This window comes from Equus caballus, chromosome 1 (assembly GCF_041296265.1).
Source record: "Equus caballus isolate H_3958 breed thoroughbred chromosome 1, TB-T2T, whole genome shotgun sequence".
NCBI classification, from domain to species: domain Eukaryota; kingdom Metazoa; phylum Chordata; class Mammalia; order Perissodactyla; family Equidae; genus Equus; species Equus caballus.
Genome location: NC_091684.1, coordinates 92,671,830 through 92,695,892, shown reverse-complemented (window position 1 = coordinate 92,695,892; position 24,063 = coordinate 92,671,830). Strand labels below are relative to the sequence as shown.

Genomic DNA, 24,063 nt, shown 5'->3' with positions numbered 1-24,063 from the left:
TGCAAAGGTAAATAGTGAAAACAGCAGACACGAGACAGAAGATTGAAGGACTTTTGTGACAGCTCTCTCTAGGGATAGCCTAGAAGACTTCATGCTCAAAGACAAATCTTCACTTAAGGAAAAAACTAGAAGAAACTCATTAAAATGTTCTCAAAAGTTCATAACAACTTTATGAGTTTTTTAAAACATTTTTTATTTTATTTTTTTTTGGTGGGGAAGATTGTCCCTGAGCTAACATCTGTGCCAATCTTCATCTATTTTTTGTATGTGGGATGCCACCACAGCATGGCTTGATGAGTGGTGTGTAGGTCTGTGCCCGGGATCTGAACCTGTGAACACTGGGCCACTGAAGTGGAAAGCACAAACTTAACCACCACGCCACTGGGCTGGCCCCAGCTTTATGAGTTTTTAGATTTAATTGTAAGAAATATTCTTTTTTTTTTAAAGATTGGCACCTGAGCTAACAACTGTTGCCAATCTTTTTTCTTTTTCTTTTTTCTTTTGGCTTTTTCTCCCCAAATCCCCCCAGTACGTAGTTGTATATTTTAGTTGTGGGTCCTTCTAGTTGTGACACGTGGGACACCGCCTGAGCGTGGCCTGATGAGTGGTGCCATGTCTGCACCCAGGATCCGAACCAGCGAAACCCTGGGCCGCCGTAGTGGAGTGTGCAAACTTAACCACTCGGCCACAGGGCCAGCCCCAAGAAATATTCTTATTTTCTCTTACTAGTAATAAAAGTTTGTGACGAACACTGGAAAAACTATTTGGAGATAAAAAAAAATTCTACTTACCAATGAGTTGTACCCTTGGAAAGAAGGTTTGTAAGAAAGCCATCTACCCTGCTTTTATTAGTATCACTCATACAGTGGTGACTCTGTATCAGATAGAACACTCTTACCTTTCATTTCTCTGATTAATAATAATTAAGAAAAGCCAAACTCCAACTGAATTTGGATCTTTCCCAATGAGCTCATGTCATTTAGTTAGCAATGGGCTGTTTTTGCACAGATGAGCTCCTCTAGTGTTGTTACTCTATAAAAAGCACCAGTACTATGAGGAACTGGTGTCCACTTTTGTCCTTTCTATCAGTCCTGCTGACACTCACAAAAGATGTAAGGAACTGTGATGTCTGGGATGATTTGGTTCACTAGAGGGCAGGTTTTATATTAAATGTGCTAACATTCTGCTCAGTAAATTTCATGTCTAGGCATCTGCTTTTTGTGTTCACCACAAAGAAATGACAGAACAATCTTCCAGAACCACAGTAACACTCTTTGGTACTGAAGCTATTTACGGGATGTTGTAGAGGAACGCAAGAGAGGAAAAAAAGAGAAGATTGGAATTTTAATTCTTTCCCTCTATCTATACTTACTGAAAGGCTTTAACTCATGGTTGTCGTAGGGAGGATCACAGCCAATAGAGGGATGACATTGTCTGGATAAAAGTATTTTGCCTGTTTGCATGACCTGTTTCATATTCATTTAAAAGTCTGATACCAACCAGATGCCCCACAATGATGATAAATTTAATTTATTTCCAATTTCTCAAACTCTTCTACAGATTCAGGCAGCACAGTCACAGCCATTAGCTCACTGAGCCTGGATGAATCATTGAAGGAATGGAATTGATCAGGCAGATAGATTGCAGTGCATGGTTAAGAGTCTCCTAAGAAGGAAGATGGCAGAAATCCAACATCAACTAGATGATGAAATGGCCATTTCCATTAAGGGAACATCACATCACAGATATTAATTAGAAGGCACTATAATAGAGTTAAGTGGATGTGGGGAAAAAACGCTGAGTTAAAAGTCACCCCGGATGTCCTTAGCCTGAGGTAATTGCAGATGTGAAGGTGAATGATGGATCTACAATTTTCCATTCATTTCACAATGGCTGCAGGTAAGTTAGAGACCAGATATAAATTCAGAGTGATGATTTTTTTTTAGATTGGGGACAAACTAAAAAAAGAAAAAAACATTCTAATGTTCTCCTTTTACTCTTCCAAGGGAAATTACATTCTTTATTTACAGCAACATTAATGGTAAATGGCGAAAGACTCACCACTTTCCTAGTACAAAAGAAAGGAAGCAAATGAAACAAAATTAGCTTTGAGTTTAAATGCCCAGCATTCCACCAACTTTTTTATTTCAAGGATGTAAAATCATCTTAAAAATTGATGAGCTATTTTGTTCTGAGTCTTCGGTTCAAATCTAGCTTAACTGCTAAAAGTTAAAAGTCTTTTAAAGTATTATTTGATACAGCCAAATGCTGGAGACAGTCAATTCCAGACCTTCAGAACTCTCTAAAACAGTATGTGACCAATATTCAAAGTATTTATTTGCCCAACAAGATTTATGACAGTTTAACTTTTTATTCTGTAATTCTTTGTCTTCTCTTCTCCCTAATACCTCCCAACTGCGTCCTTCCTATCTGCATCATAATAAACAACAAATGCAGATGGATGACCAACATGTGAGTTAAGACAACACTGAGAATAAAAGGGTTTTACCTTTCCATTTAAGTACAATTTGTATAACAACTTTGGAATTCTGGACGAAATACTTCATGTTATTAACTCCCAGTAGCAGAGGCTCTCTCCTTTGCTGAGGTTCCCTTCTAATTTCCTACATAAACTCAGACAATTAAGTTTTTACTTTTTGCCTTACCTCACCAAAACAGCAAAATCATGGGGATATTATAAAAAAAAAAAATAGGATATCCAAATGATGTGAAATAACTCATTGAAAGCCCCTTTACCAACAAGTACTTATAAAAGATAAGGACACATCAGCAAAAGTGATGGAGTAAAAATCTCTGAAAATTCTCTCTCCCATAAAAGCAATGAGAACACTACTCATGAAAACTGTGAGAATCAACTTTTTCTGAACTGTGGGAATTAACCACAAGCTTGCAGCAGTCCAAGGAGTGTTTATTAAAGGAAAAAATGGCTGAATTTTGGTAAAAACAGTGAATTTTGTGATGTTTTAACTTGCCCTATTCCTATTCTGCTCTCCCAAACACCACAGAAGGCTTAAAAACGAACAGCCTGTAGTAACAGTGAAAACCAGCAGTTTAGTAGCCCCTAGAAGGGGCAGAAGAGGGCTGAAGCTCCTTCAAAGCCCTATTCTCAGAGAATTATCATCATTTGACCCATCTGGTGGTTCCCTGAAGACCTCACTTGCAGGGCTGTCTTTATCTGACTTGAAATTTGTCCAGAGTGAAAAGCCTAATCACCACAGGTGTTTGTTGAGAACAATTATAGGCAACTGTTTAAAAGTGTGGCTGCTGGAGACAGTAGATAACAGTTAGGGCAACAATAGGCTAACCAAAAAGCTTCAAAGGAAAAGCTGAGAAATGAGATACCCATAAGGGGCTTTGAAAAGTTCTAAGTATCCCCAGGAATCTATAAGGCTACAGGCATGCCCATGTCAGTACATATGCTCAAGAAAGGCCTGAGATGGTCCTAAGCTCTCCACTCTGTCTGACCTTGAAGCTCTGAGCAAGCAGGAAGTGAAGTGTCAACTGCCTGGTGGAGTATTGAAGGTGAGCCCCGATATGCACATAGACTGAGAGACTTATTGTTATAGGCATTTAAGGAAATCTCTGACCAATCATTAGCTGACCGCTAATCTAAGCAAGCAGAGATTTTAGTGGCCACACATGAAAAAGAATATAGATTTTAAAGAATTAGTTTAGGAAAGTCACTAAACAAACAGCAATAAAAACTCTGGGGGAAGGGGAAAATCTGATTTTGAGAGTTGACATATTATTTAAAGTATCCAGTTTTAAACAAAAAGTTGAGACATGGAAAGGAACAAGAAAGTAGGGCCCATCCTCAGCAGAAAAAAAGTAGTCAATAGTAACTGTCCCTGAGGAGCCAGATGTTGGACTCACTAAACAGAGACTTTAATCAGTTATTTTAAATATGTTCAAAGAACTAAGACAAATTATATCTAAAGAACTATATGAAAGTATGAGAATAATGCCTCAAAAATACAGAATCTTAACAGAGAGATAGAAATTATTTTAAAAAAGAACCAAATAGAAATTCTGGAGTTGAAAAGTACAATAATTCAAATAAAAATTTCACTGGAGGGATTCAAAAACAGATTAGAGCAGACAGAGGAAAGAATTAGTGAACTTGAAGATAGGTCAGTTGAGATTATCCAGTCTGAGGAAGAAAAAGAATAAAGAAGAAGAAAAGAAAAACAGAGCTTCAGAGACCAATGGGACACCATCAACTGTACCAAAATATGCATAATGGGAGCCCCAGGACAAGAGAAAAAGGAACAGAAAGAATATTTGAAGAAGTAATGGCCAAAAATTTACCAAATTTATCTAAACATTCAAGAAGCTCAATGAATTCCAAATAGGATAAAATCAAAGAGATCCACATCTAAATACATCATAGTCAAACTGTTGACAGAAAAAGACAAAAAAGACAAAGAGAGAATCTTGAAAGCAAATCATAAAAAACACAATTTAGATACTCTCCTGAAGGTTGCCTACAAATGTTTATGAGGCAGAGTGTGGCACCAAGATGAGACCTCAGAGTATTACCTCCATCACATACCTCTTGGAGGTAAATTAGTTGAGTATATATTTCATATAACTCATAGGGAATGGTTTTTCTTCCATTATAATCTCTGGGAGTAACAATCAACCAAAGTCTCCAACCAAGTTGAATGTTTAATCTCCTACACTAATCTCAAAGCTGCAAGAGATTCAAAGAGGAAATAAGAAATCCTCTTTTGCAGAAAGAAAAAAGTATCAGCAATTGGTGGCTGATTATGGTTTTTATGTACTGCTCTTTTAGGTACTCAAATAAAAGGCTTAACTTATCTATGGTGTCTGATTAAAAGTCTCTTAAGAGCTATGTGTTAATCATGAACTTTCTGTAGCCTATTTACCAGAAAATACTGTGATTTGGTACTATCTCAGTCTAAAGAAATTTAAATAAAGAAAAAAATTTAAATCTTGATAATAGACCTGTAAAATTTACTATATTTCCCTTTCTCCTCCTCCCACATTAACCTAAATCAAGGAGAAGCACTAAGATAATCACACTTTTTCTTTTAGGATTTTGAAATTAGAGTAAACATAAGGTAACTGATTTATTTCTCTTCTATAAAGCTCACTGTTGTACTGATTCTCTCCAAACACTGTAACTGTGCTTTTAATATTTATACAGTGTCTTCAGATTGAAGTACAACAAATCACTTTTGGAAATATAATGGAAGAATAGTAATAGAATACATGCTCAAAGACATATCATCATCTTCTTAAGGAGATTATATCATAAAATTTCAAACTAGAACATAACTGAACAGTTTTCACCCTTGTTCCTCAAAGATGCCAAGAAAGAAAAGGTGGGGATAAAACGTCTTACTCAAAATTAGAAAAAATAAATGATAATTTCGAAAAACCAAGTATAAATTAATACATAAAAATATTGGGACTAATGCCCATGGTAGAGAAAAGCTGTACCTGGGTGGCCTCTAGTCTTCCTGATAGATAGTCATAGATTGGGAAAACTACACCACTGTCTAGACTTCCCAAAACTAACCTGTGATGATAAGACATTCATTGTGATCCAGCACCTCAGTGAAGAGCCGTGAAACAATCAACTCAGGGTTAATTAAAAAGCGGATTTCTTCTTGCACCAGTCCTGCACTGGTTACACCACCTCCAACAAAACGGTTTGCAAAATCCACCTATTTGGGAAAATGTGGTATGTTAAATGAGGATCTAAAATACCTACATATATGATAAAGAAGTACACTTCCTCTAAGCTCTAATCTTCCTTTCCTTTCCCATATAAATCAATCCCCAAATCAGTAGTCTTCCCAGGTGGTTGATTGCACTCTTCCATCTCACTGCAGTTAATATCTCTGCTTATTTCTTTGGATTCCAAAACTTTGTAAAGAACCTGGAAAATGGAGCTTTTAGGCAAAAGCCCCAATATCATTATATTGACTCTTGTTTATAAACCTTTTTTGTGCTCAAAGGGCCACAGATCAAGAGAGGTTTTATCTGGAAAGGTTTCAAGGTCACTTCCCCACCATTCACTATTCAATTTCCATTTATCTATTTCATATGGCTTTAATATAATTACACCTTTCTTATCTAATATGGCAATCAAACACTTGTCCTTAAAGAACTGAATAGTAATAGACCTTTTTTTGGATAATCTTTTCCTTCTGTGGAAGAATAAAAGGATGGAAATATCGTCCTTTAAATTCAACTGGAAACCCCAAACTGCATGAACATTAAAATCTATTTTTTTAAAAACATACCTAAAGAGAAAAAATGAAGACATAAAACTTAGTTTAACAACAAAGATTCAACTAAATTAATATTTCCAATTTAGTTTAAAACTATACATAAGCTTTCTGTAGAATACTATGATGGGATCCCTAAGCTATTACTAATAAAGGTGAGTTACACAATCCTCAAGAGAAAGCAAACTCAACTCGCCAGCATTATTTGTTTCTCTTAAACTTACTAAGCACTCAAATGTGTCCAGCACTATGCTAGGCTCTATAGGGCAATATGTAAGAAATGGTTTCCAAGTTTGCCTTAGATTTACCCTATTTTATGAATTAGATTACACACATACACAACTTGTGTACATACATAGTCAAATACACAAAAAAACAGAACTTAGTAAGTAATGTAAAAGAGGCTTATATACACTATAGGAAAAACACACTCCCGTGTCTCTCCTTTACCCTTACACTACTACTGACACTCCCAATACTCCTGACACCAGATGTGTGGGTTTTCCACACAGCAAGCAATTCTGTGACACCAGCTGGCTGTCCTATAATTCAATTCAGTTCTGACACTATCCACGTGAAGTTAGCATCAGATCCCACAGGCTAAGGGTTCAGTCTCACAAGACTGCTCCACTTCAGGTGCCAATCATAAGTCCCAGGTTGTCACCTGTGCTTCTGCTTGACCAGCCATAAATTGGGGTTCCCATGACCCCCTCCTAGGGTTCAATAAATTTTCCAGAATAGCTCACAGCATTCAGTGTTTTACCGATTTATTAAAAAAGATACAATAAAGAATACAGATAAACATCTAGATGAAGAGATACATAGGGCAAGGTATGTATGTGGGAAGGGGCATGGAGCTGCCATGCCCTTTCCAGGCAAGTCATTCTCCCAGCACCTCCACATGTTCACCAAGCTGCAAGTTCTCTGAATCCCATACTTTTGGAATTTTTATGGAAGCTTCATCATATAGGCATGATTATCATTAACTCGGTCTTCAGTCCCTCTCCCTTTCTCAGAGGATGGAGGGGTGGGGTGGAAAGTTCCAAACTTCTAATCATGGCTTAGTCTTTTTGGTGACCAGCCCCATCTTGAAGCTATCCAGGAGTATCCCAAGAGTCACCCCATTAGAACAAAAGACAATCCTATCACCCAAGGCATTCCAAGGGATTTAGGAGCCTGTGTTGCTACTAGTGCTCTTATCAGTTAGTAAATTACAAAGGTTTTAGGAGTTCTGTGCCAACAACAAGGGGCAAGGAGCAATATATACCACATATATTTTTTTCTATCATTTCACATATACTTTGAGACTATTATCAAATACAAGACTTCTTAAAACTTGTTTGTGTTCTCTAGAGCAATTATGATATTAAATGATATTCTGAAGCCTATTTTACAAAAGAGCAAAACAAGGATATGAATCTTTTGATATGTAAAAATACATGTGAAAAGGCAGAAATTAATAGAGAGTAAAGTAGTCTTCTTTCACTATAGAAGAACTTAGAAAATACAACTGGACAAGTTCTTGAAATGAGTCAACACAGAATCAAACATATTCGAGTTTATATTCTGGCATACTAAATCAATGCTAAAAAAAAAAAGAATACCTCTAGCTTATATAGAAAAATAATTTTGGTTAAACCAGCCCATTGATTAGAATTAGTTACCTACTACATATGAGGCCTTTATGCCTTGGGTGACTTATGGCTTAAACTGTTCAATTCAACAAATATTGACTGAATGTTATTATGGGAACCATGGAATACAAAGATGAGTAAGACATGGTTCCTGGTTTCACAGCATTTAAACTCTAGATGGGAGTCAGGCACATAAGCAGAATGACAAAATGATTATTAAAGAACTTATAAGTATGTATTTGATATTTCCCAAATAATACAATTAACTAAAATTAGAACACGGGGAGGAGGATAGGGGAGCGTTACAAGAGGACGTGGCACTCAATCTAGATTTGCTGACATTCAGGTTGAGAGAATGGCTGCACAAAGACATAGGGAAAACCAAATGGAAAGAGCTGTATGAGTGATAAGGTAGTCTGGGGTCTAAGAAATTTTTACTTAATTCCAAAGGTTCTGGGAAACATTCTAAAAAGAAAAGCAACAACCAGACCTGTGTTTTAGGAAGATAATCCAGGATAGTGTTTAAAGAATGAGTTGGAAATGTGTAATATTAAAAGCAGAGAGGCTGGTTAGGTGATTGCTGAATAGTTTAGACAGGTACCACTAAAGTCTCAGGTCAGTGGGAAAGAAAGTGAAGGAAAGAGAGACCCAATAAAGAGAGAAAATGGACAGCATTCAAAAATTGAGAGATTGGCTAAGTATAATGGTATTACGAATACAAATGAGAAAGAAAGAAGGTTTGAGATCAGCTAAACTTAATTTTTACTGGAACAAGGTACATAACTAAAATGAAAAGATAAGCTTCATTCAACTTACGTACTACTTGGTAATGACAAATGAAATATATTCAATCTGTATGCTATTCTTCAGTCTTTGAACAAAAGGCCAACATATATTACTGGAAAGGTATGCATAGAAATAAATACATTAACTCAACATGTCTCTGAAAGCAGGAATCTTTTAGAAAATCAAAGTTTCTACTGCTTAAACAAGTTCTTAATAAAAGGCTATTACAGGTGAGAAATGTGTTCCAGTACATAAAAACGATCTTATGAGCCCTTCTTTATTTTTAGCCAGTCATTTTCCAAATTCACCTTACTTCAAAGCTACTTGTTCAGATTACTCAGTTTCTGAATTATAACTTGATGAAAAGAGAGAAATGATAACACTCCTTAGAGAGGTTTTGTTGTTGTGACCATTCAGCATAATGTAATTTATATGCTGCCCGAGGAGCTCTGCAACATCGGAATACAATACTCCCTGATCTCCTGGGGATGCACAGCACGGGAGGGAGAACAATTAATAGAAGCCTTTATGGTATTCTTTTAATCTACAGAGGTTTCACATTTCATCTGTAATATATTCTAGGGAAGGGGGGAATCTCAACCTTGAATGTTGTTAAGTACTTCCTTGTCGAATTGTATTGTAACGAAAGGTCAGCACTCCTGCGGTGCTAATTAGCAGTAGCTTTGTTTATTTCAAGTGTATTAAGACTCCCTCAGTTAATCCAAGACTTTAATGTAGGAAAAACGTCATCAAAGTGGAAATGTGGGGAAGAAGTGATATTCATTTGAAACAAATTTTAACCATATTTCAAAATTAGTTTTAAATAGAAGAAAAGGTACTGATTAAATATAAATTTTTTAAAAAATTTAAGTTAAGTACAGGAGAAATATTCATTCGGTTATCCTAAGTGTTTCTGCTTATAATCTCAAATAATCACTGGGAGAAAGTGATTTAAAACAAAACATGGTTTGCCTCTTTGAAGATTTTACTTACAAATACGTCTAAATAAAACGCCATTCTAAAAAGAATCTGTTTCATTAGGCACTTAGAGCATAAATATGTAATAACTAGCCAAATGCAAATCAGTCTAGCCATTTCACAATAAACGTTAAGTTATTCAAACAAATCAGTCTACTCCCAGGCAACTGGTTTATTTAGCTTCTGACCCAATATAAGCATCAAATAAGGATCTAAGAAGAAAAATCCAGCTATTTCCAGTATAAGATAAGATGATGTACAAGCTTCTTTCAAGGAAAACTGAGACTGCAATGCTCTTGTAAACAGGATAAGAACAGAAAATACTAACATTTTGTCTCTGATTAGTGACTTAAAAAAAAAGACCACTATAAAGTAAAAGGAAAACACATGTTCAGGCTAGGTGTCACAACAACTTAAAGCTAGATACACAGGGTTTTTTATTCGTTAACTCCTTTTTCCAGAAATATCTTTTTTAAGTAGAGGCAGTAACACAGATTAATAACAAAAATCGAGATATGGACAAAATTAACTGCTCTAAAACCGGGAAAAGACAGCAAGCATAGCTGGCTCACAGGCCTAAAACTATTACATATGGGAGAGAGGACTTTCTTATCAATCAGCTTTAGATGTCTGCCTCCTAGACCTAAACAAGGTTGGTGGCAGAAAAACATCTCAAGCTGGCCATCACTTAGGGCAGAACAAGAGCCTTTAAAGAAAAAGAACAAAACTGCCTGGTGACAGCTTGTCAAGACCATACCCTGGGAACTTCCTCCACTGTCAATCTACAGTCTGTGTCTGAACCAAGAGGCCTGATGTTGTCCAGATCTTGGGATTTTCTGTCAAAGGCTTTTTAAAGAGGCACATGTAAGAAACAGAGAACGTACACTGGCAAATAACAGTATTACCAAGGCTGTCAAGATGATCTGTTTGGTGCTTTTCTCCATTCTGCTATCATGCTTCTTTGCATTAAATCAGCTCAGGAGATAAATAAACAGCTTTTGAAATTTCCTTTGCTGTCAGAAGCTTGACAAGAGAAAGTCCCAGACACATGCACACTGCTGCGATGCACCTACCTGTAGCATGCCTTGACCGTTTCCTTCTATGGTACCTTCGTAAGTGACATGCAATCGAGTCAGGGGCTTTTCACATCTACAATTTAAAAAGATATTCCCTCATTTATTTTTTTAATGACAAGTATTTCACTACAGAAAAATCTGAAAATATAGATTAACTATAAAAGAAAAATTGAAACCACTTCAAATTTCAAAAGCCAGAAACAAATGCCTACTGTTAACATTCTTGGTAAAGATTCTCCTGCACTTTTTCTTCATATATATATACACATATACATACATATTTAAATTAAAATGGTATAACATACTGTTTTGAAACCTGTTTTTCCACTACAAAATACCAAAGTTTCTCCTCTTTAAGAGCTGAAAAACTTCTCAAAATATTTAAAAAGTTAAGATTTATGAAATTTATTATTATGCTAGAGTTGGCAACCTAAGGAAAAATATAGAAAAAACTTGGCAATAAATCATATGATTCTCAGATGGGCTCTATTTTCACTACTTTGATAACCATGTACGTGTTGGGGGGATGTTTTGATGAAAATACATGCTGTCGAAGTTCTGATCTATGGTATTTTATATTAATAAAATTGACAGATGAACCTAGTTCACTAAGTCACAATTATTTTCTTTCCTTTTCATAAACCATGCTCACTGAGATGTCTATGGGGTTCAGGAAACACTACCCCAAAATACAGCCCCTTGGCATATTGAATACTTTAAGCGAAAGAAATTTGAGAAAACGGCAGAAGCAGGTCGGTGACTCTGACCTCCTCCCCATCTCGCCCTTCTTCCCTGAAACAGGCCATAGAATCCTCATGTGAGAGGTGCTCTCCCAACATCTCCAAAGACAAACGGACGCCAAGAAGAATCCTAACAAACACGCCTGCTGCTTCTGCCAGTTTACTACAATTACCTCCTACTCCTTAACCCATCATATTCCTCCATGACTGTCCACTCTTCATCAAACCTAGATAAAAGGACATAGGTCTGTTTCTTTGGGTCTTCATTTCCTTATGAAGGCTTCCGTGTCACATAAACTTACATAAAATAAATTTGTACATGGAGGGGTGAATGTTAAAGAAAATTAGGTCCAGAAGGAAGAACTAGGAATGGGGGGGGGGGGGGGAGAATTATTTAGAAGACAGACTTTTAGTGAATAGAAGTATTAGATAATAACACAAGCGACCGACAATGGGATAGACCGATGTGAAACAGTGAATTTCCCATCACTGAAACTGTCTAGTCTCCATCGGTCACGGGTATTATAGAGTTGATTGATATTTTTAGTAGGCAGCTGGAACAGATGACTTCCTGGGGCCCCTTTCATCTCTAATATGTCAGGACTCTAAAATGCTATACATGTTCTCTTCCTTTTTGGCTCAATTTTGTTTTTGTTTTGTTTTTTCTGCAGGTTGTTTAATCTTTTATCCACTTCACTCTATTAATAATCATCTCAGCCATGCAGTCAGCCTCCTAAAGTAAGTTCGTTTTTCTTTCACTTCACAAATAAACATCTTTGATGGACGAAAACACCATGGGAAAGCCACCTGAGAGCTATGCCTTCTCAAGTCAACTCCCTTAGGAGGGAGTCCCTTTCACTACTAATTCCAAACAAAACAACTACAGACTATGATAAAAATTATTAGAAAGTGAATACAAGAGGCGCTGGTTAACATGAATACAAATATGGACTCAGTATGTTTGACCATGTCCTCAAGTGCAATGGAAAAGGTTGATCTATTCTTCTTTAAGTGCTTTTTCAGTACTCTAGATTAGCAAATGTGTTAACTATTTCAGCACACTAAGGAACGTACAGATCTGAACGAACTCACCCTGATTATTATCCCCCTCAGTATTTGCAGACAAATAATAAGAAAAAACCCCAGTATATTAACAACTTCCATAAGATCTGCTGACAGTACACACGGACAGCCAAACTTCAAAATTCTTGTCACTCAGATAAATGCTAGGTAATCACTTTAGATTTTAGTAAGTTAATTTACATTTTAGCTTAATAAAGAAACTTTTTCCAATCTTGTCCTCCAAAAAAAGACCTATTAAATATAAGCAAAAAAGGATGGTAAGGAGGAACATTAAATACCGGTGTTCTCTTTAGTATTAATTAGTGTCTTCACACACAAAACTCTCTAATTTTAAATAGGACTGTTTCAGAAGACAAAACTAAGGCAAGGAGTAGAAGTCAAAGGGTTGCAGACTTTGATTCCAAAGGCACGACCTTTCTAACAATGAGAGCTATCAATGGATCACTTATAAGAAGAAACTCCCCAGCACTAGGGCAATTAAGAGGTCAGGGAAACTATCTTTCCAGGGGCTGTAAAATAGAGTCCTCTCATGGTAAAAGAGTCCTTCTAATTTCAAGATCCAGGATTATTTTTATTATTATTACCTTTCCCACTCTGGAAAATCTTCAAGACTCTGTCTTGTAAATGTCACCAACCCAGTAGGTTCTACAAAAGCAATAAAAGAAAAACACACCCAAAATAAGTTTGGATTTTGAAAAGATTATACATACTCAATTAAAAAAGGTGTCTAACAACGGCTATAAAATTAATCAGGAAATACCAAGTCTAGTGTTGGAATACAACAGAAGACTGATTTAAAATAATATTTTCCTTATAGTAGGAAGTCTTTTTTATAAAATAATAAACCCTCATTGAAACACAAAACTATACAAATAACAGTACAACAGTGGGATCTGAGTGCTGGTACTTTTTGGTGAAGTTTTCTAAACTGAATATACTTTTTAAAAAATCCTTGAAAAACAGGATGCATAATGAGTTTAGCTTATACAATAAAAACAAAACTTAATTTTAATCTGTAGACTCCTTCTCAAAGAAAAGCCTTAACCCTACACGTAAAGACTGGTGAATGCCTACATATTTATGTGTCTTATAATAAAATAAAATGTCTAAGATTAAAAAAGAAAATTGTTGGCATGCCCTCTGAAGTTGACACAGCTAAGTCCAGGGCTTAGACAAGATGGAATTGCTCTACTTATAAGGCGCCTTAGCCGGAAGGAGGAATTACTGTGTTCAAGGAGGTTAGAGAATAAAGATGACATAGTTTTCAAGGAGCAATAGATGTGAGTGGATCAAAACGCAGTAAATTTTAGAGGCTAAGACCCTTTTGTTAAGTTTACTTTTTTTTTTTTTTTTTAACTCGTAGCAAAAGCAACAAATAAATCATCTGGCCAAAAGTAATTTGTCTGATTCAAATCAAAGAACAAACTCAAAAGGCCAGGCCATTTGTTTGCTTCTGTTTTTTTTTTTTTTTAAAAAAAAAGCTCTTAAGCAAAGAGAGAGATGTCAGGAACCATTAGTGATAATGGTGGTAGAGTCTCAGCCAAAGTTTGGCAACCATTTCATTCCTTTGCATGATTCCACATTTCTCTGCTCTCAGTCACAAGTAGTAACAACTCAAAAATCATAAGGAGTAGTTATAGTAGACAACAGGATTTTGTTAACATAAGTTATAAAATAGTCTTTAGATGTCTTACTTTCTTTAAGACAAATGGATAACATATTTAAAACTCACAAGTAATTTAGAAGTCAAACAATTCAAACACTAGAGAAGCAATTCTACTAACAGGAAACTAATGGCAGTATCACCATTCTGTAACTTAGCAGAGATGTAAGAACATTAAATGACCTTCATACACTAGGAGAGACCAAGAGAAATTCATAAATGAATACTGCTGACAAAATAAGAGAAAAGGCAGAAGAACATGGTTCTTTATATATAATTAATAACAAAAATACCTTGAGAGCATGCCTACCATCTTTCTTCCATAAGAAGGCAACTTTCACACCAGAAGAGGTTATTTTGGTTAATCAAATATTTCCCTTAATAAAATCACAATATATACTGCATATGAATCAACAATTTTTAAATACTCCATCTGTAAGATACTTTAAAACTATATTAAAAACAATTTAATTCAGAAAGCTCTTTAAAATCTTTCAGTCTCTGTATTTCTTCATTACGAATATATAGATATGTGACAATATTGAGAAGTTGGTACTGGTGGAATTATATTTTATCAATTCTAAAAAGCATACTTTGTCATGTATTAAGTTTCTGAAACTAGATACATCTTTCATAGTCGAAGGTACCTAGCCATTGCTATTGACCTGGATTAAAGTCCAGTTCTTCCAGGGAAGATGTGCATCTGCTTCTGCCGTCTTCTGGGAGCACCACCAACCTAAGATCAGTCTAAACTAAATCCTCTGCAAGCTTTTGTGGATCACACGGGTAGCATGACTTCAGACCTCAAACTTGGAGCTTGTGGTCCAAATTCTCAGGGGAGGTTTGTTTGTCCCCTCCCTACCCCACGCCAAGGCTGACACTTGCAGTTTCCTTGTCCTTTTTCTGCATCGCCAGGTTAATTTCTCATTTATCATTAGACTAACGGTATAGACCTGTGGTGTACCAGCTTTGTAGGGGAGGTCTCCTATGACTCCCTGACCTGAGTGTTTTTTCCTTCTTAGTGGTATATAACATAATGGCACTTCTTACCATCTACAATGTCCTAGATTCGATGAAATATGGTACCTTAAATAGGTTTCTATAGTTTCTATTCAGTAGACTCCAGAATTTTCAAATGCCAATGGCTTTTTTTCCACTTAGTACTTCCTCCTTAAGCCTATAGCTTTACATCCTAAAAACCTATAGCATGTTTCACTATATTTCTACAAAATACTAAATTACAGTGCTAAAGTGCAATGAATAAAGTAATACTAAAGTACAGCGAAAAAGCCAGAAAATAAAATGTTTAATTACAATTTATTTTTTCAGCCTAATTCCTAATACTTATCATGGTCTATAAATTTTTGGTTGAAAAAAAAGAATGTTAGCTTTTTCCCTCCAAGTATTTAAATCCTAAAACTTAGAAAGGCAAGTTAGCTTCTAGAGAAGACATCCATGACTTGACCCCAAGGACAGAAAAGTAACCTCTGAATTACTTAGGTATAATAATGGAATTCATTCTATTTAGATTTAAAATAGCAAAAAAAATACTCATCTTTCTAATAAATTATTACAAATTCTAATTTGGTTGTCTCATAAGCCCAAGTGAGCCTTCATTTTCCTTAATATTTCATTCAGTACCGAGCACAAAACTAAAAATAGATAGCTAAGAAATAAATAACCCTCTATCAAAAAAGCATATGATTTTTTCCCTTAAGTACCAAAATCCTGATAATTGATTTCCTTCCAAAAATCTGAACAATGTCCAATAGCAATACATTCAAAGGGAAAAAAATGCCAAGTACATTATAATGTGGGATTACTTACTAAAGGAATGATATGAGAAAAATGACCTTTAAACAATTCAATGATGTGTTTTAAAAGAATCCACAATCTGGACGAGCAGAAGTGAAAAGAACTCATTTCACTGGACCAGAGTTGACCTGCTATATTTAGCAAAAGCAAACTTTTGAGATGTTCTGGTTTCCTTTATAATCAACTTGCAGGAAAGGCTACCCATTGATAATAGCTAACATTCATTGAGCAGGTAACATCTCATTTAATAATTATAACCACTCTATGAAGTAATTTATCATTATTCTTTTCTTTTACAGATGAGGAAACTGAGGCTTAGAGATGTTATGAAACTTGTCCATGGTCACAGCTCCTAGGATAAGAGTGATAATATCAATCTATTATTAGTTGGTCAAGAGCAGCACTGGTTAGACATTTACCACTATCGCCTCAGATGCTGTGATTAGCCTCTGGGAAAACAAGATGGTCGAGGTCCAACAGAGGAAGACAGACATTGTTTCCTCTGTTTTATAAGACCTCTATGAACGGTGTAAAGAGGGCACAGAAAGAGAGTGATGGGTTGGTTGATCTCTGCAAATGAACTAATTTAATAGTCAATGCTTCTTTAAATAAGAACACCCAACATGTATTTCCTAGAAAATACACTTTCTTTTGAAAGTATTAATTTACTGTTTTTATTCATGAAAACTCATTAGAGTATGTTACATTGGTCTAATTTCAGAGTATATAAAACCCATACACATTCATAGCACACATTTATGTATATATATAACATACACACAAGATCTAGAGTGTAATATTGAATTATTGTTGTTTCAATGTGGTCTGGGCGAAAAGGTGTACTTTGAATACAAAATGTTTTTGACCTCCCACTTGATCTGAACTGTCTCCATCAGTGACAAAAATTATAGTTAGAATGAAAGGAATTTACTTTTCTCTGTGACTCTTCTAAAGTAGCAGAAGAGTGTTTTAAGCTTCTCTGGTTTCCTTGATGAACGTCCTTCAAACAATCTGAAAGAGACCAAAAATAAAGGAGGGTGAAGGATGATTTAAGATGCCTTAATGAGTCACAAAAAACTAAATCCATATAGTTACCAAGTAATGAAAGAAATAATTCTTCCAGAAGGCAATTCTGTAATGACAGAGAACCAGATCACTACTTGGACTCAAACGGCATCTGGAGAGGACTGAAACCAACTAGAACTAGGCTTCTCAAAAGTTGTTCAAGTCAGATGGTACTCTCGTACAACTGCGTTTCTCCAATCTATCTTCCTCCAGGGAGAAGGTACCATCTGGTCCCCAAAGTCAATTAGGGCAGTGAGTTAATGCTCGATCATTTTCCCAACGGCAAACACTATTTATAATTCATAATATTAGTAGGTAGTTAAATGATTGAACAAAAATGTTATCTGAAAAAAATCCACATGATTGTGTTGGGAGGGCAGCAACGAGGACAATGACTAGTGGGTATGACAAGATATTGGTGGACAGACCAATCCTTGGTAATTAAACAAATACACCCTTTGCATGGTAACCAAAACAGTGCCTACCCTATGACATCTAGTTCCCAGCAACCTGGACTTGCACTACTTAATTTAGTTTTCTTTGAAATGACGGGGCATTGTTATTGGTAACACATAATGCAATTTATCCTGAGGAAAGAAAAGCAGGGCTTTGGCAGCATATGACCTAAGTAAGTAGTTCACTAAAAGATTTCAAACACAAAAGCATGCTTTTGGGCACAAGATCTAGCTTTCCAAAGGCATTTAAAAATTATAGAGAAATTCTGTAGCTATAAATGATGAGGTATTATTCCTCTGCCTCTACTCTGGCTTTAAAACCAGAAACCCTTCAAGCAAAAATTCACTTTAATAAGTGCCAAAATGGGTAAAATTTTTCATGATTAGAAAAGCAAGCTTATATAACTATGCAGAGAGGAAAAAGTTAATTCCATGAGAAAATTCTATTGAGCAAGTGAAATGAATTAGGAAAAGGGAAGGAAATGCATATTTCAAATGATCCTGTTTTCAATGATCTGAAATTCTGTATTCAGGGCCAATTTCTGAGAAAACAATTTATAGGAATACTTATTTCCTGAAAAGAATACTAATGCCAGAAAGTATTTTAACCAAAGTTAAAAACTGATTCTTAAAAATAGTTTGAGTGCCTGTGTGATAACTTTTACTCAACTAAAAGAACTTATTTTTCTAAAATGTTTATTACAAATACTCTTAAAATCCAGCTGCCTGCCAAAAGAAAGGCTCTTTGAGAGCGCAGGTTTCAGTTTGGTTTCTTCCGCAATATGTCAACCAGAACAGAGTTTGTTTAAATCAAAATGACAGTAAAAATGAAGAAGTCACTGGGCAGTTTAATTAAACATCGTGTGGCAAATAAATATGATTTACTAAATGAATACCTTGGGATCCATTGCAAAATCCCCTTCTAGGTTTACTACTTAGTAGAGGACGCAGTATGAACATAAAGGCAGCCACCACCTATTCTTAGAGATGAACTGATGTACTATACAATTCAATTAAGGGAATAAAGCTCCTCTTCCGTAGAGCTGGTGCTTAGTGAGGAGAAAACGGCTGTCGCCCTTAAGAAATAATTCCCCCAAACATAAACATAGTCAGCGGTTTGAAAAATCACATAAAAGTTCACATACTTCATAACCATGATGACAAATTATTAACCTTAGGAGCCTCTTGGGATCACGTATATTACCCTAGTGATATGGACTTTCCTGGAAGATTAAATGGCTGTTGTTATCACCTACTACGAACAAATGAGCACCACTGTTTATTTTGCAGGTCCAAACCTAATAGGTACAAATCAAGCAGAATCCCAAAAGTATTCTGCTTATCCGTTGCTCCAAGCCTAGTTCCAAATCACTATGTAACCAAATATGCTTTCCCATCTTCCCATGGAGCAGGAAAGTGTGTGTATGGGGGTGGGGGGAGGAGGGTTGGGGGAGAGAAAGCTGGGGAAGCTGAAACAGGTTTAAAACCCTTGTGCTAATTCTTGACTTCCTTGTTGTGAAATTTTAAGTACTAACACCAAATAAGATGAATTATCCTGGTGTGAAAGCAAGTGAAAATAACATAAAGACCTAGGCAAACAGCATGAATGAAAGTCATTACAAGAGTGATGTACTATCTAAGGGACAGCATTGAGAGAGAGAGGAAGAAGACAGAAGGACTGAGGATGGAGCCTGAGAAAGGAAGAGACACAGAAAGACAGGGCAGGGAAGATAAAGAGAAGAGAAAGAGATTGACAGAAATCTGGCTGGAGACAGAGGGAGAGTATGAGACAGAAACTCACAGAGTGAAAGACACTCAGAGAGACAAACAGAGACAGAGAACCAAAGAGAATAACAATCACGCACCAACCAATTTTTTAACTTGTGAACATGAATTTTTTTTTAATTTAGATTTCCCAGTCCTGGGTTTTGAGTCAGCAGGCATGCATGTAAACATGCACACAACCTAGGCCATGATAACCCCTCTGCATGTAGGGAAGACATTTTGGCATGTAACTGAATGATAATTACCGATTACTAAAGAAAGCAAATAGAAAAAGTGAGTCAGGCAACCTCACTTTTGTTCTAAACAAAATTTTTTATTTTCAAGGGAATAAGTCCATCAAGGGTCAGATATTTATTAACTGGTGTTTTTCTCTCCATACATATAAAGAGAAACATAGTTTAATAAGATCTTTCCCTGAATGGAATATTGATAACATTACTGGAATTGGATTCTAGACACACACACACACACCCCCCCCATGTGATTTCAAGTTAAGAATTAATCCCATTAGTATACAGTAAATCAAACCCACAGCACTATAACCTCCACTTTAAAATGGAAGCAAATGATCATCCGGAACCCAGCCAGAAAGTCGTTCTTGGCTTTTCTGTGCAGCACTCTGCCATATGGCCCCAGCCGCATTTTCAATCCAGGGAAGAGGCAGATGTAAAAGCCTCTTGGGCTGACCACTGCTGCAACCCACAATTAATCTCTGACCATCAGTTTCTAAGCAATCTCAGAAGCATCAATGCTAATCATATTGGAAGCCTTTATATGAATGTTTAGGCCCAGAAAGGCAAGCAGGGGAAAAGGTCAGGGGTATTTAACATAACTAAGCAGGGCTGGAAGAACACAACAATAAATAAAAAAAGGAAGACTTATTCAATTTACTGACGTCAGCCTCCTACCACATACTCTTACCATTTTTCTTATTCAATCGACTAGACAGCCATAGCTCTTTTAAGACTAAATACACACACACATACAACTCCCAACTGCCAGAAACTAAAATCATAAATAGCAACTAGACAAAAAAGAAAACAGAACAACAACAGAATGCTCCATAATCAGCTTACCAAATGGCTCATCAAATTAGGTACTTGATCTTTCACAAGCCACACAAAAAAGGGGACCTGTTGGTTGTTTTCCATTTCTGGAGTGCTCTCGGAGCATTCTGCTCTTGAGAGAAAGTGAGACATAACGAAAGAGCACTGAGTTTGAACAGAAGACAGTGTTCAAGTCCCAGTTCTGCTGACAAGTCATTTACTCTCACTGAACCTATTAGTACAGAACCTTCCCTAGCTAGAAACTTCCATTCACAGAAATCAAGATGAGCCGTCAACAGCCAGCATCACTGACCACATATAGTCATCGTTGCTGTTGTTTGCTAGTGTAGGCTTATGAACATACAAACGATCTCAGTGAGGAAAGTGCAGACATCCTGGCTTCTGAGATTCCCTAAATCAACTGTGGAGACTACCACAGGCTCTACCTGCCTTAATTAATTCCCAGTGTTCTGGTGACCAAAAGAACATCCATCAGCCAGGAAGATAAGAGTATGCCTCATTTAAAATCTTCAACAGACCTACTTAAACTCTTATTTGGTGAAAATGCTATTGGGATACCGAGAGCTTACATCGCTCACGGTCATCCCTCATGGTCACTCTGGGCTGATGAATGGCTTTGGTTCGTTTTCCAAATCAAGAATTATTTCTAAGGTGGGGCCAGCCCAGTGGTGCAGCGGTTAAGTTTGCATGTTCTGCTTCAGCAGTCCAGGGTTCTCCCGCTCGGATCCCGGGTGAGGACCCACGCACTGCTTGTCAAGCCATGCTGTCTGTGGCGGGCATCCCACATATAAAGTAGAAGAAGATGGGCACAGATGTTAGCTCAGGGCCAGTCTTCCTCAGCAAAAAGAGGAGGATTGGCAGCAGATGTTAGCTCAGGGCTAATCTTCCTCAAAAAAAAAAAAAAAAAGAAAAGAATTTCTAAGGATAGTTCGAATTTCTGACTAGCTACACAGTAAGTAGTATTAATCCAGTTCATTCAAAGGGAGGGGTGCATGGCAGAAGGGGTAAGAGATACAGCTTCTAGAGGCCGACAATATACTGAGTTTGAATCCCAATTATACCAGTTAACTTGGTGAAGTAATCTACCCTCTATAAACCTCCACCTCCTCATCTGAAACATGAGAAAAACACGAATACCTAATTTGTGAGATTGGTGTGAGGATTAAGTAAAAAACAATAGCACAGTGGCTGTTACATGGCAAGTACCTAATAAATATTAGCTATTGTTACTGAGAGATATTCTTATGCAAAAAAAAATTTCAGATAATGCTGAGTAAGCAAAGGTCCTTGGGCTGGAATAAGGCATTACTTAATGCCCAGCAAAAAAATCAACACTCATTTACATAAAATGTTTACATTGTTCTAATCCATAGTCCCTTCATTAAGAAAAATGGCTCAGCCTCACTTCCCATCAAGCCTAACATGCTGACACTCAGAGCCAACCAGCTCAGTCTTCAGGATAAACGACCATGAACAATGAAAAAGATAAAGGTGCCATTGACAAGAAGTCTGAGCATTCCCCTGTCAGAAGTTTAACTGAAAAACAAAGATGCTTTAAAATTAAAACATATATTAAAATTAATATAAATTCTGATAAATGGTGGCAGGAAATGAGAAGTCATGGAAGCCAAGGCTTCCCAAGACTCCTTGACTTCTACCTGTCAGCCATCCCAAACTCGTGTTCCATTTTACTATTGGGAAAAGGAGACTGTCAGCGTGGCAAGTGCCCGGCCCGAGGGCCCTGTGGGCTTGGGTCTCTTTTACATGCTGAACGGAAAAGTGAAGGTGAAGGGAGGTAATGACACGGTGTCTGCGGGGCTATAATTAGGAAGGAAGAAGCTACCCACACTAGCTTTTCGAGAAAGGCTCAAAAAATCTGTGGGATTCCACTCGCAAAATCAAATTACAAAAATCATCACTCTTTTTATCAATTTTGTCTTCTGCTCCATTTCTGATCGTTGCTTGTTCCTCCTCTTAAGTAACTATTTTCTTCTGACTATAAAAGTAATATACACTCATTATAAACAACCTGATAAATATAGAAAAAGATGAACTGAAAGTGTTCAATGTTTTTCTCACCAGTCAATGGTAATCATATTTTGATGCATTTTCTTGTCAGTCTATTTTCCATGCTCATACATCTATATGTACAGATGTAAACACAGAAGTATATTAATAGATACAGATGTTTTAACATAATTGAGATTGTATTCTATATACAATTTTTTATTCCTTGTTAAAATCTACAATTGCTGATTCTAATCACGCTTAACTTTCTATCCCTTTCTTGTGCTTTTTCTTTTTTTACTGGTGGGGAATGCATATTTATAGTTATCCACAGAGAACCTTAAGTTTTTCTGAGGAAAGTGCTATAAACATTTAACCAAGATGTAGGACTAAAGTTCTCTGTGAAGAGTTTAAATATTGAATTCTTAATGAGCGAAACCATGTCTGGAATTTGCTTTAAAATATCCTATGAAAAAAATGTGGGGTTAGATAGGAGAAAAACAGAAGAAAAAAATCCAAACTGCTAAGTATTGAAGTTGGGTGATTAAAACATGGGTTCACCATACTGTACTCTTTATTTTTTAGAATGTTTGAAAGTACCCATAATACCATTGTCTTTTTTTTTAATAAGATTGGCACCTGAGCTAACAACTGTTGCCAATCTTCTTCTTCTTCTCTTTTTTTTTCTGCTTTATCTCCTGCAACCCCCTGTACATAGCTGTATATCTTAGTTGCAGGTCCTTTTAGTTGTGGCATGTGGGACACTGCCTCAACGTGGCCTGATGAGCGGGGCCATGTCCGCGCCTAGGATCCGAACCAGCGAAACCCTGGGCTGCTGCAGTGGAGCATGTGAACTTAACCACTCAGCCACTGGGTCAGTCCCCCCATAATACTGTTTTTAAAAATAACATTTTTTAGAGAAGAGGCTTTCTGATACAATCTTAACTTAGTAAGAGAATGCACAGTTCTTATCCAAAAAATTAAAAATTTAAGAAGTTTACAACTGTTTGACTTAACTGTAATTGAGAAAGCTTGTAACTAAGACATCAAAGGTTTATCTTAGAGACCATCGAGATACATGCACTAGCTGATTACTCATTCCACAAAAACAAATCGTAAGTAGCCATTGAAACACTAATTCTAAAGCATTATTAATTAGAGCTACTTCTTACCAAAACCAAAAACCAGGATAACAACCCCAAAACCACTGTCTTCTGAATTTTGGATAGAAATTTTATAATTTACAGCATGTCTGCCAGATCCTAGAGCTGAAAAATACTTATTCTGAATAAAACAGAGAGGCTATTTACTCTTTGGAGAATCCTTATTATTAATATAATACTCTTCATGGAAACAGATAATTGTATTTCTACAAAATTAAATTTCCACTTCTTTACTTACATACAAAATTTGACCATTTCCGTTTCTATATTAAAAAAGAAAACCTGTGAGGGATGCATAGCCCTTAACTACTAGTGAGTCTACTTGTATAGTAGAGAAAATTCTTAAATAACTTCTCAAATAAGCAAAAAAATATGTATTAAATAAACAGGTTCCTTATACAACTGCAATTGCAGATACCAATGCTATTTGTTTTCTCTCAATCTTACCCCAAATACTAAAGAAAT

General features: G+C 36.3%; 1 protein-coding gene across 5 annotated transcripts in view; it reads right to left on the bottom strand.

The window, feature by feature from the left end:
* PARG (poly(ADP-ribose) glycohydrolase) overlaps positions 1 to 24,063 on the bottom strand; it is a 113,428-nt gene that overhangs the window by 32,772 nt on the left and 56,593 nt on the right. For 4 of the 5 annotated variants that reach the window (XM_001500120.7, XM_005602716.4, XM_070229633.1 and 1 more), the window contains 4 exons: positions 16,988 to 17,067; positions 13,163 to 13,223; positions 10,753 to 10,828; positions 5,567 to 5,714 (listed from right to left, as the gene is read on the bottom strand). In XM_001500120.7, the coding sequence (XP_001500170.2) occupies positions 5,567 to 5,714; positions 10,753 to 10,828; positions 13,163 to 13,223; positions 16,988 to 17,067 (365 nt within the window). The remainder of the gene's footprint in view (positions 1 to 5,566; positions 5,715 to 10,752; positions 10,829 to 13,162; positions 13,224 to 16,987; positions 17,068 to 24,063) is intronic. The other variant, XR_011423945.1, reaches the window with a different exon arrangement.